At 33.3% G+C, this 11,790-nt stretch overlaps 4 protein-coding genes across 4 annotated transcripts; 1 reads left to right on the top strand and 3 right to left on the bottom strand.

Moving 5' to 3' along the window:
- Positions 1-177: 177 nt before the first annotated feature.
- LOC116771102 (guided entry of tail-anchored proteins factor 1-like) lies at positions 178-961 on the bottom strand. Its single transcript, XM_032662812.2, has 2 exons — positions 704-961; positions 178-626 (listed from the first exon to the last, which is right to left on the bottom strand). Exons 1-2 carry the CDS (start codon positions 788-790, stop codon positions 204-206), a joined length of 510 nt encoding a protein of 169 aa, XP_032518703.1. The 5' UTR covers positions 791-961; the 3' UTR covers positions 178-203.
- Positions 962-1,506: 545 nt separating this feature from the next.
- On the top strand, positions 1,507-4,073 carry LOC116771107 (glutathione S-transferase C-terminal domain-containing protein homolog). Its single transcript, XM_032662818.2, has one exon. It carries the CDS (start codon positions 1,843-1,845, stop codon positions 3,634-3,636), a length of 1,794 nt encoding a protein of 597 aa, XP_032518709.2. The 5' UTR covers positions 1,507-1,842; the 3' UTR covers positions 3,637-4,073.
- Positions 3,649-10,197, bottom strand: LOC116771106 (1,4-alpha-glucan-branching enzyme). Its single transcript, XM_032662817.2, has 14 exons — positions 9,994-10,197; positions 8,492-8,661; positions 8,146-8,363; positions 7,842-7,986; positions 7,668-7,758; positions 7,226-7,435; positions 7,071-7,142; positions 6,828-6,999; positions 6,396-6,605; positions 5,902-6,073; positions 5,317-5,501; positions 4,912-5,049; positions 4,348-4,461; positions 3,649-4,136 (listed from the first exon to the last, which is right to left on the bottom strand). Exons 1-14 carry the CDS (start codon positions 10,104-10,106, stop codon positions 4,089-4,091), a joined length of 2,058 nt encoding a protein of 685 aa, XP_032518708.1. The 5' UTR covers positions 10,107-10,197; the 3' UTR covers positions 3,649-4,088.
- Positions 10,198-10,668: 471 nt separating this feature from the next.
- Positions 10,669-11,389, bottom strand: LOC116771161 (large ribosomal subunit protein mL41). The gene has a single exon (XM_032662914.2). It carries the CDS (start codon positions 11,275-11,277, stop codon positions 10,789-10,791), a length of 489 nt encoding a protein of 162 aa, XP_032518805.1. The 5' UTR covers positions 11,278-11,389; the 3' UTR covers positions 10,669-10,788.
- Between the last annotated feature and the right edge of the window lie 401 nt (positions 11,390-11,790).

Genomic DNA, 11,790 nt, shown 5'->3' with positions numbered 1-11,790 from the left:
CCCGAAATCAAGTTTCCCACAAGTTTTTCACTTGAATAATGTTACCACAGTGTATAGTTTTAGTCGCTGATACATTTGTTGTAAATTGTGATGGACTTTGATACGAGTTATTTACTTTGATATAAATATGAAGTTATAATATAAAAAACATGATGCATATCTATAGAAAAAGGAAAATATATTTTATAATTTTTATTATTTTCTTAATTAACAATTGGTTTTAATAACGATCCAACAGAAACCTTTGATATAACAAACCAGACATGAGTAGAAATAGCATTTGGCACATCACTTGGATAACTCAATATAGTGCTAAGCGGAAACAGGTCCCCTCTAAGAGCCACAATCGGCTCGCGTCTGAACCAAATAACGGATATTACAATGACAACTGCTATCACTACTTGTAAGAAGATATTTATTGAACCTTTTATAGCCAAACTTCTGCTTAAGCGTACTTGAGAACTGTCCTTTAATTCTGTTTCAAGCTTGTTTAATTTACGCTGTAACTTGGAATAAGCTGCAAATTCATCTTTCATTGATATCTTCACCTGATCGGATTTTAATTTGACGATTTCTGATAATAAACGTCTTTCGTCTTTTGACGGTCTAACAAAACATGCCGCAATCTGAAAATAGCACAATTATGAGCGGGAACAGTGACGTTGTGAAAATAATTTTTCATTTTATAAAACAGTATACGTACAGGCTTAACCAAAACTGGAATGAGTGTGCTGAGGGTACAAAGTGTGACAAAATATGTGAGCAAAAATCCATTAATTATTTCCAACATTGTAATTATCTGTTTTTGAAGACCGTCGTTCTTTTTTCATAAAAATTTCAATGATTCTTTACTATGTGAAATTATTAAAAAAGGAGAAAACTATTTATGGCACCCAAATTGTATATTAATTTCATACTAGACCCTCTTTTCTTTCATGTTTGCAATAATGTCAAAATCAAAAATCAATTGTTGGTGTCGTTTGTCAAAAGTATGAGCACTTTTTATTTTTAAGTTGGGCAACAAATTGTTTATAATAATAATAATAATATATTTTATAAATATACATAAAATATATAGTCGTACATTCTCTTTATTCTTAATTGATATAAAACATTTTTTTAGTAATATTGTTGTAAAAGAATAAAAGTATATCTGTAAAAATAAAAAAATATGACTGTGAAGTCATTTAATACAACAAAATGCTCTATGCTGCAGAGTCGTATACTAAAATTTAAAAAAAAAATCTCTTTGCAAAGTTTAGTAAAATGCGTTAGAATCCTCAACAACAAAAATGTATGAAATATTAGTAAAGTAATTACGAGAATAACAAATATTACTTTAGTAAGTTATTTTTGCAAAGTAAAATCAAATTCACAATATAAATGGTCCTTTAAATTAATACATATGCATAATTAATTAATACGTATGCATAATTTTAGATATTAATACAATATTCTAAAAAACTACCAGTTATAGACCAGAACGTTAATTTAGCTGTAACTGCACCAGATACAAGGACTAACTAGTAACTGTAAAATATAGAGATAACTTGATATGGCCACATTAACACACTAAATAAATTCAATGGTACTTGAAGGGAATAATTTTTACTACAAAACCTATAAAATGTCAATACGAGATGATATTTGCCGATTCTAAGTCCATCCTGCTAATACTATATGACAATTTAGTGTAACGATTTTACGCAGGTTACCACACTGTTAGTCTATGAAGTGTGAAGTGTGTGATGTTAGTTTAAATTTATTTATACGCAAAAATAACCTACGAAAATTTTGTACACATATTTTATATTCTTAATTCGTTTAATAAACTTACGTACAATGAAAAATGCAATTTATTTAGAAACCTCTACGTCTCCAGAGGATTATTATCCAAGAAATAGAATAAAAATATCTTTAGAGTCCTTAATAACTTATTCGGTATATAAATTCTGTGTATCTGATATACAATTGTATTTTGTACATAATAAAAACACACCAGAGTCAGGCTTGGTTGAAATTATTTGTGAAAATATAGATTTTGTAGATTTGAAAATTGTACCATGGCAAGTTAAATCGTGTATATACCCTGTTGCTTTTTATGATGATACTATTATAACTGGTTTGTGTGCGGTGTGTAGACATATATGTAAGTTCAGATTGAGTCCTCGTACCTGTCATGAATATGAGGAAGGTCTACTTGCCTTTCGTAGAGGTTGCCTACAAGCTCCCAATGAAGTATCTATATGGACAAAATTTTGTGAAGTAGAACTTATCAACACAGTCAAAGAGTTATTTAACATAACTAGCTTAAGGGAGGTACCAAAAAGTTTAGTGAGGTTTGAAAATCATTTGAATAAACCTGTGAGAATTCACAACATATTTAAAGTAGCTAATGATTTGAGCAAGGATAATTCTAAAAGTATAGAACATGTTGACAAATTCCAAAAAATGAAATCACAAAAAGATTCTAGAATTTCAAAGCAGCGGAATTGGAAATCAAATGTAAAGGAAGATCAAACAAAGGTTAAGTGCCTCGGGAGAGAAGATCTTGATATACATCACCAATATGCTGAGGGACCATTTTTTACTTTAGCTGATTTGGTATTACTACCTTCATACTACATTGTTTTAAAGTTCTTTGGAGAAAAACTTTTCCAATCCTTATTACCACTTTCACATAAATGGCTACTAAATGTGAAAAATGTAAAAGAAGTTGATGATTTGTATAACTTCTTAAGCACAATTCAAATTCAGCCGCTTGAAATCAGCCAAATTGATTTTCCAGATGTAGAGGATGTTAGTCTATATAAGTCAGATCCTAAAAGACACAACCCTAAAAAAAGATTGTTTACCAAACCTGACGACATAGAGAAAGCATTAAATGTTTTAGTAGAGGGTATGGAACTACTTATGAGTAATTTAGAATTTGAAAAAACATTTGACTGGGACGACATACCAGATGGTGCAAATCCTGAGGCCGGGCATTTGCCTGATGAACGAGTGGAACGGAAATCACAGCAACTACAGAATCTAACCCTTGCTGTGCTAGCTATGGCAAAGGATGGGGATCATATTGTTGACTTTTGCAGTGGTAGCGGTCATTTGGGTATACTGATTGCACATCTCTTGCCAAAATGCACAGTAATTTTACTTGAAAATAAAGAGCAGTCTTTATTAAGAGCTAGAGAAAGAGTTCACAAAATGGGACTAAGGAATGTTTACTTTTTCCAATGCAATTTGGATTTCTTTATCGGAAAATTTGATATTGGCATTGCATTACATGCATGCGGAATAGCCAGTGATTTGGTTTTGGACAAATGTTTGAGTTCCAAAGCTAAGTTTGTGTTATGTCCCTGCTGCTATGGTTCCATTCACGCTACTGACAGGCTGGTGTATCCGAGAAGTGCTGCATTTAAAAGAATGAGTATTGAACAATATTTATGCATCGGTCACACCGCTGATCAAACGCACAAGGAACATCCGCTCACAGTAAGAGGAGCGAGATGTATGGCGGTTATTGATTCTGATCGAGCCAGGTTAGCCGAGGAACACGGCTATACGGTAACGCTATCAAGACTAAAACCACTGTCGTGTACTCCTAAGAATAATCTACTTATTGGTGTTCCTTTATAAATAAATAGGCTATTGCCGAATATAACAGTTTTATTATACAAGCACTGCCGTTTTATATAAATTCATGATATCTATAATAAAAGTAAACATCTAATAGTACAAAACCGATACACAATTGTATCTACTTAACAATAATTTTAGATTTTCTTTTTCATACTCTACGAAAACCTCTTAGTAATTTTGTGTTGGTTATGTAACAAAGTTGCAATATGAAAAAAAGCTCTTAATTAATTTATAATAAGAAAAGACAGCTATGTATGCTGTTTTGTAAAATGCACCTTAATTAATTGAGCACTTTTACTTGTTATAAAACAATTTTTGAATAAAGTTAATCATATTGACCAACTATGAGTAACATTAACACTTAAGATCTACTTAGCAGTCACCAACAAAAAATATAATTTCCAAATATATATTTGCATCTGGCAAGATATTTTTATTTAGCACAAAATTCATTCACATCGAGCGTAAACTAGAGCTGTACGGCACGGGATGTAGAGCTGTAAAAAAAGAGTATTAATAAAACTATATGTATTATCAGTATTGCCATTGCAAAAACGAATTTTTATAAAAGAAAAATATAATAAGCTTACTAAACGGATTAATACAACATATTGATTCATATTTGCATGTAATTTTGCGTTGAATTTCAGAAAAAATAATAAAAACTACGATTGTTTCTCTTATTCGTCACTGTTTTATGTCTAATACCTGAACGGAATCCTTTCTGTCACCCCAGGGCATGTTCTGAGTGAGATGGTATTCCCCATCCGGCTCCACACGACCGAAACCGCCGTATTTCTTACTATCCGAACACAATACAGCCTGAAATAAAAATATAAAACCATTATATTTAAGTAAAGGAGTAAAACTAAAGAATCTATTTGGAGATTTGTCTGCCACAAATAATTATAAAGAAAAAATTGTGCGTCTCGGGACGCTCGACGGCGGTGGTAACTTGACTTAAATAAAATCGATAATCTGTTTACGAATAAATTTATTATTACTCGAAATACTTTCGCCGCACAAGTGCAAGACCGATGCCGTATACGTATGAAGAAGGGAAACCGGACTTAGTGGCGCAGTTACGCGTTACGTTACGAAGCGGTTTATCCTCCCATAAGAAGTTATCACTTCAAAACATTCGGTCTTCGGTACTTTTCGTTATGTTTTTCACTTTGGCGTTATACTCAGAAGTCATTATGTAAATTTCTGGACGCAGAAACTTATAAAGAATATAGTTAGTCGTAGATTAGATATTTTATTTGTATGTACCTGATATTTTCCAGCGACGTCGACGCCAACGCGGTAGTCCGTGAAGCTTTGGTTGGGATGGAAGTTGAAGACGAACAGCAGCCCCGCGCGCTCGAACGCTATCACTTTGTCGCCTTCATGCTTACACGACACGTACGCCTGGCAGAGAACGGAAATGTTGCTATTGCGTTTCTTTCAAACGGCTCTACGGTACGAATGTATGCCTTTAGCATTGTTTATATATCTTTAGAATCGTTGATCGTAAGCTATACCGGTGAATATATGTAAAATATTAGTTCCCAAAAAAGAATTTTCTGAATTGACACCATTTATTATTGAAAAGAGAGTTTTATACAATGTCTATTGGGTCTGGAACAAAAATGTGGGAAAAATATGCGATAGTTATTGTTCTGTAGGAATACTCACCGGATTTGAAGCGAGCCATCCGTATTTGTTCTCCAAGGCGTGCATGTCTTTATCGAATTCGTTCAGATATTTGTACTTGAGAAGCTGGTCGTCAACGAGATGCCACTGTCTCCTGGCGTAGTGGTACGAGGAATTGTTGCCAGCTCGAGGGAAATCCAACCATTCGGGGTGTCCGAATTCGTTACCTGAAAGATAATTAATAGAAAAACATGAATGACAAAAACTGAGAACATTATTTTTTACGTTAGTACGTAGAAAAAAAATCCAGTCAACTGAAAAGTTTGTTCGAAAATCTAAATATTGATTTAAATTAGGAATACGGTTTCGTTATTAAATGTGACAGTTGCATTGTGCATGAGGCTTCTCGGTTGGTTAATAGTCTATGACGTATTTTTAAAGTTCTGGAATTCTCCATCTTGATTGATATTTATAATAAAAACTCAGTCGACCCATAATTAACTTCTAAATCTAAAAACCTAGCGAGTTTAACAATAATTTAAGGAAGTTTTTTTTCGTCAATAACTTAATACAAATAAAAATTATCACACCACAGTATTCTCTTAGAGTTACAACGCCATAACTCACCAATGAAATTGAGGTAGGCCTCTCCTCCGAGCGCGTTGGTGATGAGTCGTATCATGCAGTGTAGAGCGAGTCCTCGCTCGATGACCGGGTTGGGCTCGCTCAGGGTACTCATGTGGGTGTACATGGCGGCGTCCATCAACCAGAACGCGATCGTCTTGTCCCCGACCAGAGCCTTCGTGACAATAAAACACACTTCAGCACTATGGAGACTCTATGAGGCTAGATTTTCATTGAATATAATAATGTTTTGTTCTTTAAAATAACAGCTTGCTTTTAGAAATATACGTAAGTAGTTGCATGAATAGTCTTCTTAAAATATCTTTCAAAAGATTATGCAGCTTTGTAATCCCGCCATTTATCACTGATATATAACTACATACAACTTCCTAGTCATTCATGGATCAGAATAACTTGGTTATGACTATTCATATATATCTACTGACAGTTGATCTACATGGCCAACAAATTACTATATTTACATAGATCTAACTAACCTGGTCATGGCTTTCGGCGTAAGCGACAGTCCCCTCCATCCACCGTCTGTTGGTGAGGGTGTGGACGATGTGCCCCATCTTCCAGTCCTCGTCGCGTTCCTCCTTCAGCAACTTGATCCACATGTCCGGGATGGCCATACCCAGGCGGTAGTCAAAGCCCGTACCGCCTTCACGAACAGGTCGCCCGGAGGCCGGCATTCCTGATACATCCTGCAATAATGTTTAAAATAACTTACATTCTGTGTAATTTCAAAATATATGTAAATATAGCGTTAATTATATTAAAATTATTATTTTTGTTGACTTTTTTTTCTTTAAAGTCTTTGTTTCGCGCGACTCTGAGGTCGTGCAATAAGGAATATTGTTATTATTATTTATATTAAGAGTTAAATTCATTAATTTCATTAATCCAGAAGATTCCATTACACGTACCTCGGCTATAGTTATGGCCTGGCTGTCTATGGAGTGCACGAGCTCGTTGGCCACCATCAGGTAGACGAGCGCCTCCGTGTCCACGTTCAATCCATAGTACTCGTCATAATTTCCAGAGAAGCCTTCCCCAATACCACGACTGTGGTACAACATTGACGTCACGCCATCAAACCTGACATGGATATAACCATTAAATGAGGATAACGCTAGCTTTCGGTTCATAATACCAAATTAAACACACACCTGAATCCGTCAAACTGATATTCCTCTTGATACCATCTCAGGTTAGAAAGTAGGAAACGTAGCACCTCCGTCCTGTGACAGACAGAAATTATTCCTACCATTTGGGCCACAAACAAAATACGAGACTTCAATAAGCCTCATTATACGACACTTACTCGGAATAGTTGAACAATCTGCTGTCCCAGAGCGAGTGGGTTCCTCTGGCGCCGTCGTGGAAGTAGCAGGAGTTGGTGCCGTCGAACTCGTTGAGACCATCCAACGTGTTCTTGGAGGCGTGGGAGTGGACGACGTCTAATAGCACGTAGATACCGAGCTCGTGGGCACGGTCGATCAACTGCTTTAACTCACAGGGGGTTCCATATCGACTGGTTGGAACCAAAAAAATATATGAGTGACGGAGATGAGATGACGAATAAACTAGTATAGGCTGAACTCACTGGGAGGTTTGATAGAAACAGTATTCTGTCGCCTCTATTACATGTTTTTAGGGATAATTGTATTTAACTGTTTTAGCAATAAAATGGATGATAGGAATATATTAGAATTGTATTAATTTTATGTCACTTTGATTTTATTTAATAAAAATGTATAATTCACCTGCTGGCTGCAAAAAAGCTTGTGACCTGATATCCGAAAGAGGCGTAGTAGGCATGTTCCATTATAGCCATCAACTGTATAGCGTTGTAGCCTGGAAATAATAATAGTAATGTCTCAATTATCCAGAGCGCCATAAGATTTTGGACGTAAAATACATAATAATACTAAATTTACCTAAATCTTTAATCCTTGGTAGCACATTGTCCTTGAACTCCAGGTAAGTGCCAACTCTTCCCTCGTTGGTAGCGATCCCCACGTGGCACTCATAGATGCGTAACGACGCTGGCCTCTTAACTTTCCTGTGCTTGAACTGGTATGGCTGAAAAAATCATATGTCAATAATGATGAAATAGTGTTAATTTTAAGCAGAATAATTGAAGAGATATTAAAAGAAAAAAGTTATTATATTTTATGTGAATAAATTATGGGACCCAAGTCATTAAGGCATTGGTAGTTTGCTGATTTACTTATAACTTACCTGCTCCGGCTTGTAAATGAATTGTTGGTAAGTGAATCCTTCGTATGGCTTAACGTAACTCGCCCAGGGAGACACTCGGTACAGGTGTTCGTTAACAATGAGCTGGACTCGACTCAAATGCTTGATAGGACACGATTCATCCTCATTTCCAGGTATATAAAGCTCCCACTTTCCATATTCCAGCTTCCTGAACGGATGACTCTTTGGGTTCCAACCATCTAAATAAAATAAAAACTATAATCCCACAAACTGATAAATCCAGCGATATCAATTTATTCGGCAATATATAACTTGTAATATTAATTGTAAAAAGGGAGTTGAATTCTTAATATTCTCTTATACATACTGAAGTCGCCCTGAAGATGAAGCGAGTGTGCTCCAGGAGCCCATTCTCTCCACACCACTGATCCGTCGACGCAGAACTGTGGTCCATAATAACGGTAACCGGTAGTGAAACCTTCCACGCCACCCTCCCATGACTCTATCTTATCCCACAGATCTTGGAAGCAGGCGAAACTGGAAATTATGACATCACTTAATACTTTTACGATGGGTGGTTACAGTTAGAACTTAGAAGTAGTGAATAGATGCAGAAATAGTAATGTATAGCAATCTCAAAAAACTCTAACTTTCTGTCAATTTACATCTCTTTCATATAAAATCTACTAGTAAGTATCTTTATTTCTTGATGTTATATAAGTAAATCTTGCTTGAATCTTCAAGAATTATGAGAAAAAAAGAGTAGTTTCCAATTTTAATGTTCTTATTTTCTAGAATTCCAACCTGACACAATGTTCATAAAAATAATTTACTTGTTATAAGAAGCAAACAAATTTGCGTAATTAACCAAGACTTTTAATAATAATTACTAATCCTATAATTTCACTTGTAATAAATGCAAAATAAACATCTTCAAATAAACGTGGGACTGGTGATTAATCGATTTTTAGATTTCTTTGTACATATTTGAATTTAAAACAAAATAATTAATAACTGTACAAATCATGAAAAACATTTCAAAACTTTTCTAATATTTAACATTAGTAAATATTAGACACAATATTGTTGGTAACTTTTAAACCATTAAATTAAATTAGATTAAACTCAAATTATTCCTAAATTAAAGTTGTTTTATCAATATTTAACTAAGTTAGTGGTATCAAACTAAACTAGCAAAGCAAACTAGCATACGTTATCGTCTTTGAATTATAAATAGAAGTTAAAGCGAAAGAATGAATTATATATAATTTTAACTGTATATATACCTATGCATATAGATATATATGTATTACCTTTCAATTTATAATGACAGTTTAATGAAGGGTGACAAAAAATATAACTAAAAAGTTCATTAGTTCTCCTATAGAGTAGATATTAATGCGATTTTATTCAAAATTCCTATAAAAACAATACCTTACTAAATCAATAATTTATATTATATTATATGATTATTAAGGATATTTTGTGTGCTGATTTTATACGAACGACCTTAAGTTTGACATTGAAATGGACACCTTCATCGCTTGAAACATGGTAAGCGCTACACACATTGTAAACAAGAATATCACTTTTTGAATAGTAAAATAATACTATAATAGATTTAAGAAATCATAAAACATATTTATTTGCTTAAAACTTTAACGAGACATATTTTTAGTTTATTGATAAAAAACACATTTGCTCATGGTTTCAACATAAAATAAAAAAGCGCTTTACGCTTTGAGATGTCATTTTAGTAAACAAGTTAACCTCAAATAGGAATAATTTTGCCGCAGAGAAACGCTTATATTGTAAATAAATTTAATTTTTAGTGATGTTTTATCATATAAAATAATAATTCACACTTACCGTCGTCGAATTTCACGTTCATATGGTCTTAAATAGCCGTCTCTTTGGAATAAAAGTTTTAAATCGGGGACTGGTACGTCCATCGGGTCCATGGTAGAATAATTTCCACCCATTCTATCGATGTAGGTATATATGTTAAAATTTGAACGAGTGCGCACGCGCCGTTCTACAACCGCGCGAACCGATAAATGAAGATTAAATGATCTCTAGTCCACATTACAGGCGGGAATAATTATTAACAAAATAAACCGATAATTCGATAGCAGTGGGTCAACAATGTCAGATTATGCATGTTTATTTAAGTTGGAACTATCTAAACCTTAAAATTGTTAATGACCTTTCACTTTTAAAAGACACGATTTTATTTCACAAATATTCATTTGATTTTAAATGGGTATTGAAATAAGTTATAGATTTTTATTTTTTAATTTGTTACCTGTATGCTGTAATAGTCTTGATATTGAACTTACTTAATGGGATTCAGAACATAAAAACAGATGTTTAAATATTCTTGTAGTAATTTATATTTTTTCAATTGTACTAAGAAATATTTTTTGATCCATAATATAAATTGGTCATCTCCATACTTTGGAATAAAAGTAAATTACTCATTCCTTTATATTTATTAAATAGAGATCTACCTTAAGGATATACATGTGATGGAAAAGGTCATGGTTAAAATCAAATATTTATTTTCTACTCTATCATCTAGACATAAAATATGCTCAAATAAAACCTACTTATAAACTGTTTTATTATAATTATATCATAAACTAGGAAGTGACATCTATACATCTAAAATATATCAGAGCCTGTCCTTTTTGCTCTCTGTACAGCTTCCTCGGGTTGTAAGTTTTCCTCTTCGGAAGGTTCGAGCGGTTGGCCGTCAGCGTTTAATTTACCTTGCTTATAATCAATAACAATCTTTTTACTATAAACAGCATCAAACAACTGCTGTGGAGTGAATTCACTTTGGATTACATCCTCTGCCTTGTACGATACGTAAGGTTTCAAATTGCAATCTTTCAAATCAGGAACAATGAGTTCCGGTATCATTTCTGGTACTTTTACAAATCTACCGTTCAACATATAACCAATGTCGCGGACACCACGTTTGTCTACTTCTAATTCTGGATTCGGACCACTCTGTCTATCCTTGAAGAAACGGGATCCTCGTTTGTTTGCAACCACGAATTTTCTGAAATTCCTTTTACCCTCACGAGGTGCAGACAGCGAAATATTACGTTTCGCTATGAAATTAACCAGATTTGATATTTTAGACATATTTATTCCTTGTAGTATATTTTTTAATTCAGTCAAAAGTAGTAGTATAAAAATATTTAAAAATATTGCAGGTTATTTTTGACAAAACGTCAACATCAGAAGTTGTTACTTTCTAAGCTGTCAAACTGTTTCTCAGAGAATAAAATATTTAATCTTTACAAAGATAAGTTACTAGTAGTTGAAAATTTTTAAAATTCCTTAAAAAAATATATATAGTTAAAAAGTAATAGATGGCACGAAAAAAAAAATCTGCCCTTTTTGTTTTATTTTTATTATTTTAATTTGTTTTTAAGTATGTTATCTCAATTAATATTGATAATTTCATTTTTTTAATATTTTAAAGTTTCAAAGAATTGTGTAAAAACTGTCATATAATATACTAATCAAATAAACTGTAAATTGCTGTCTAAACTGTTTTAACTTAAATTCTGAACACATATCGAGTAAAATCTTTCGTAATACATTCAGCAAATTCTTTGTCATAGCAGGTAGTTATTTATTTTAATATTTTGA

This window comes from Danaus plexippus, chromosome 17 (assembly GCF_018135715.1).
Source record: "Danaus plexippus chromosome 17, MEX_DaPlex, whole genome shotgun sequence".
In the NCBI taxonomy this organism is placed as follows: domain Eukaryota; kingdom Metazoa; phylum Arthropoda; class Insecta; order Lepidoptera; family Nymphalidae; genus Danaus; species Danaus plexippus.
This window is presented reverse-complemented; position numbering and strand designations above follow the sequence as displayed.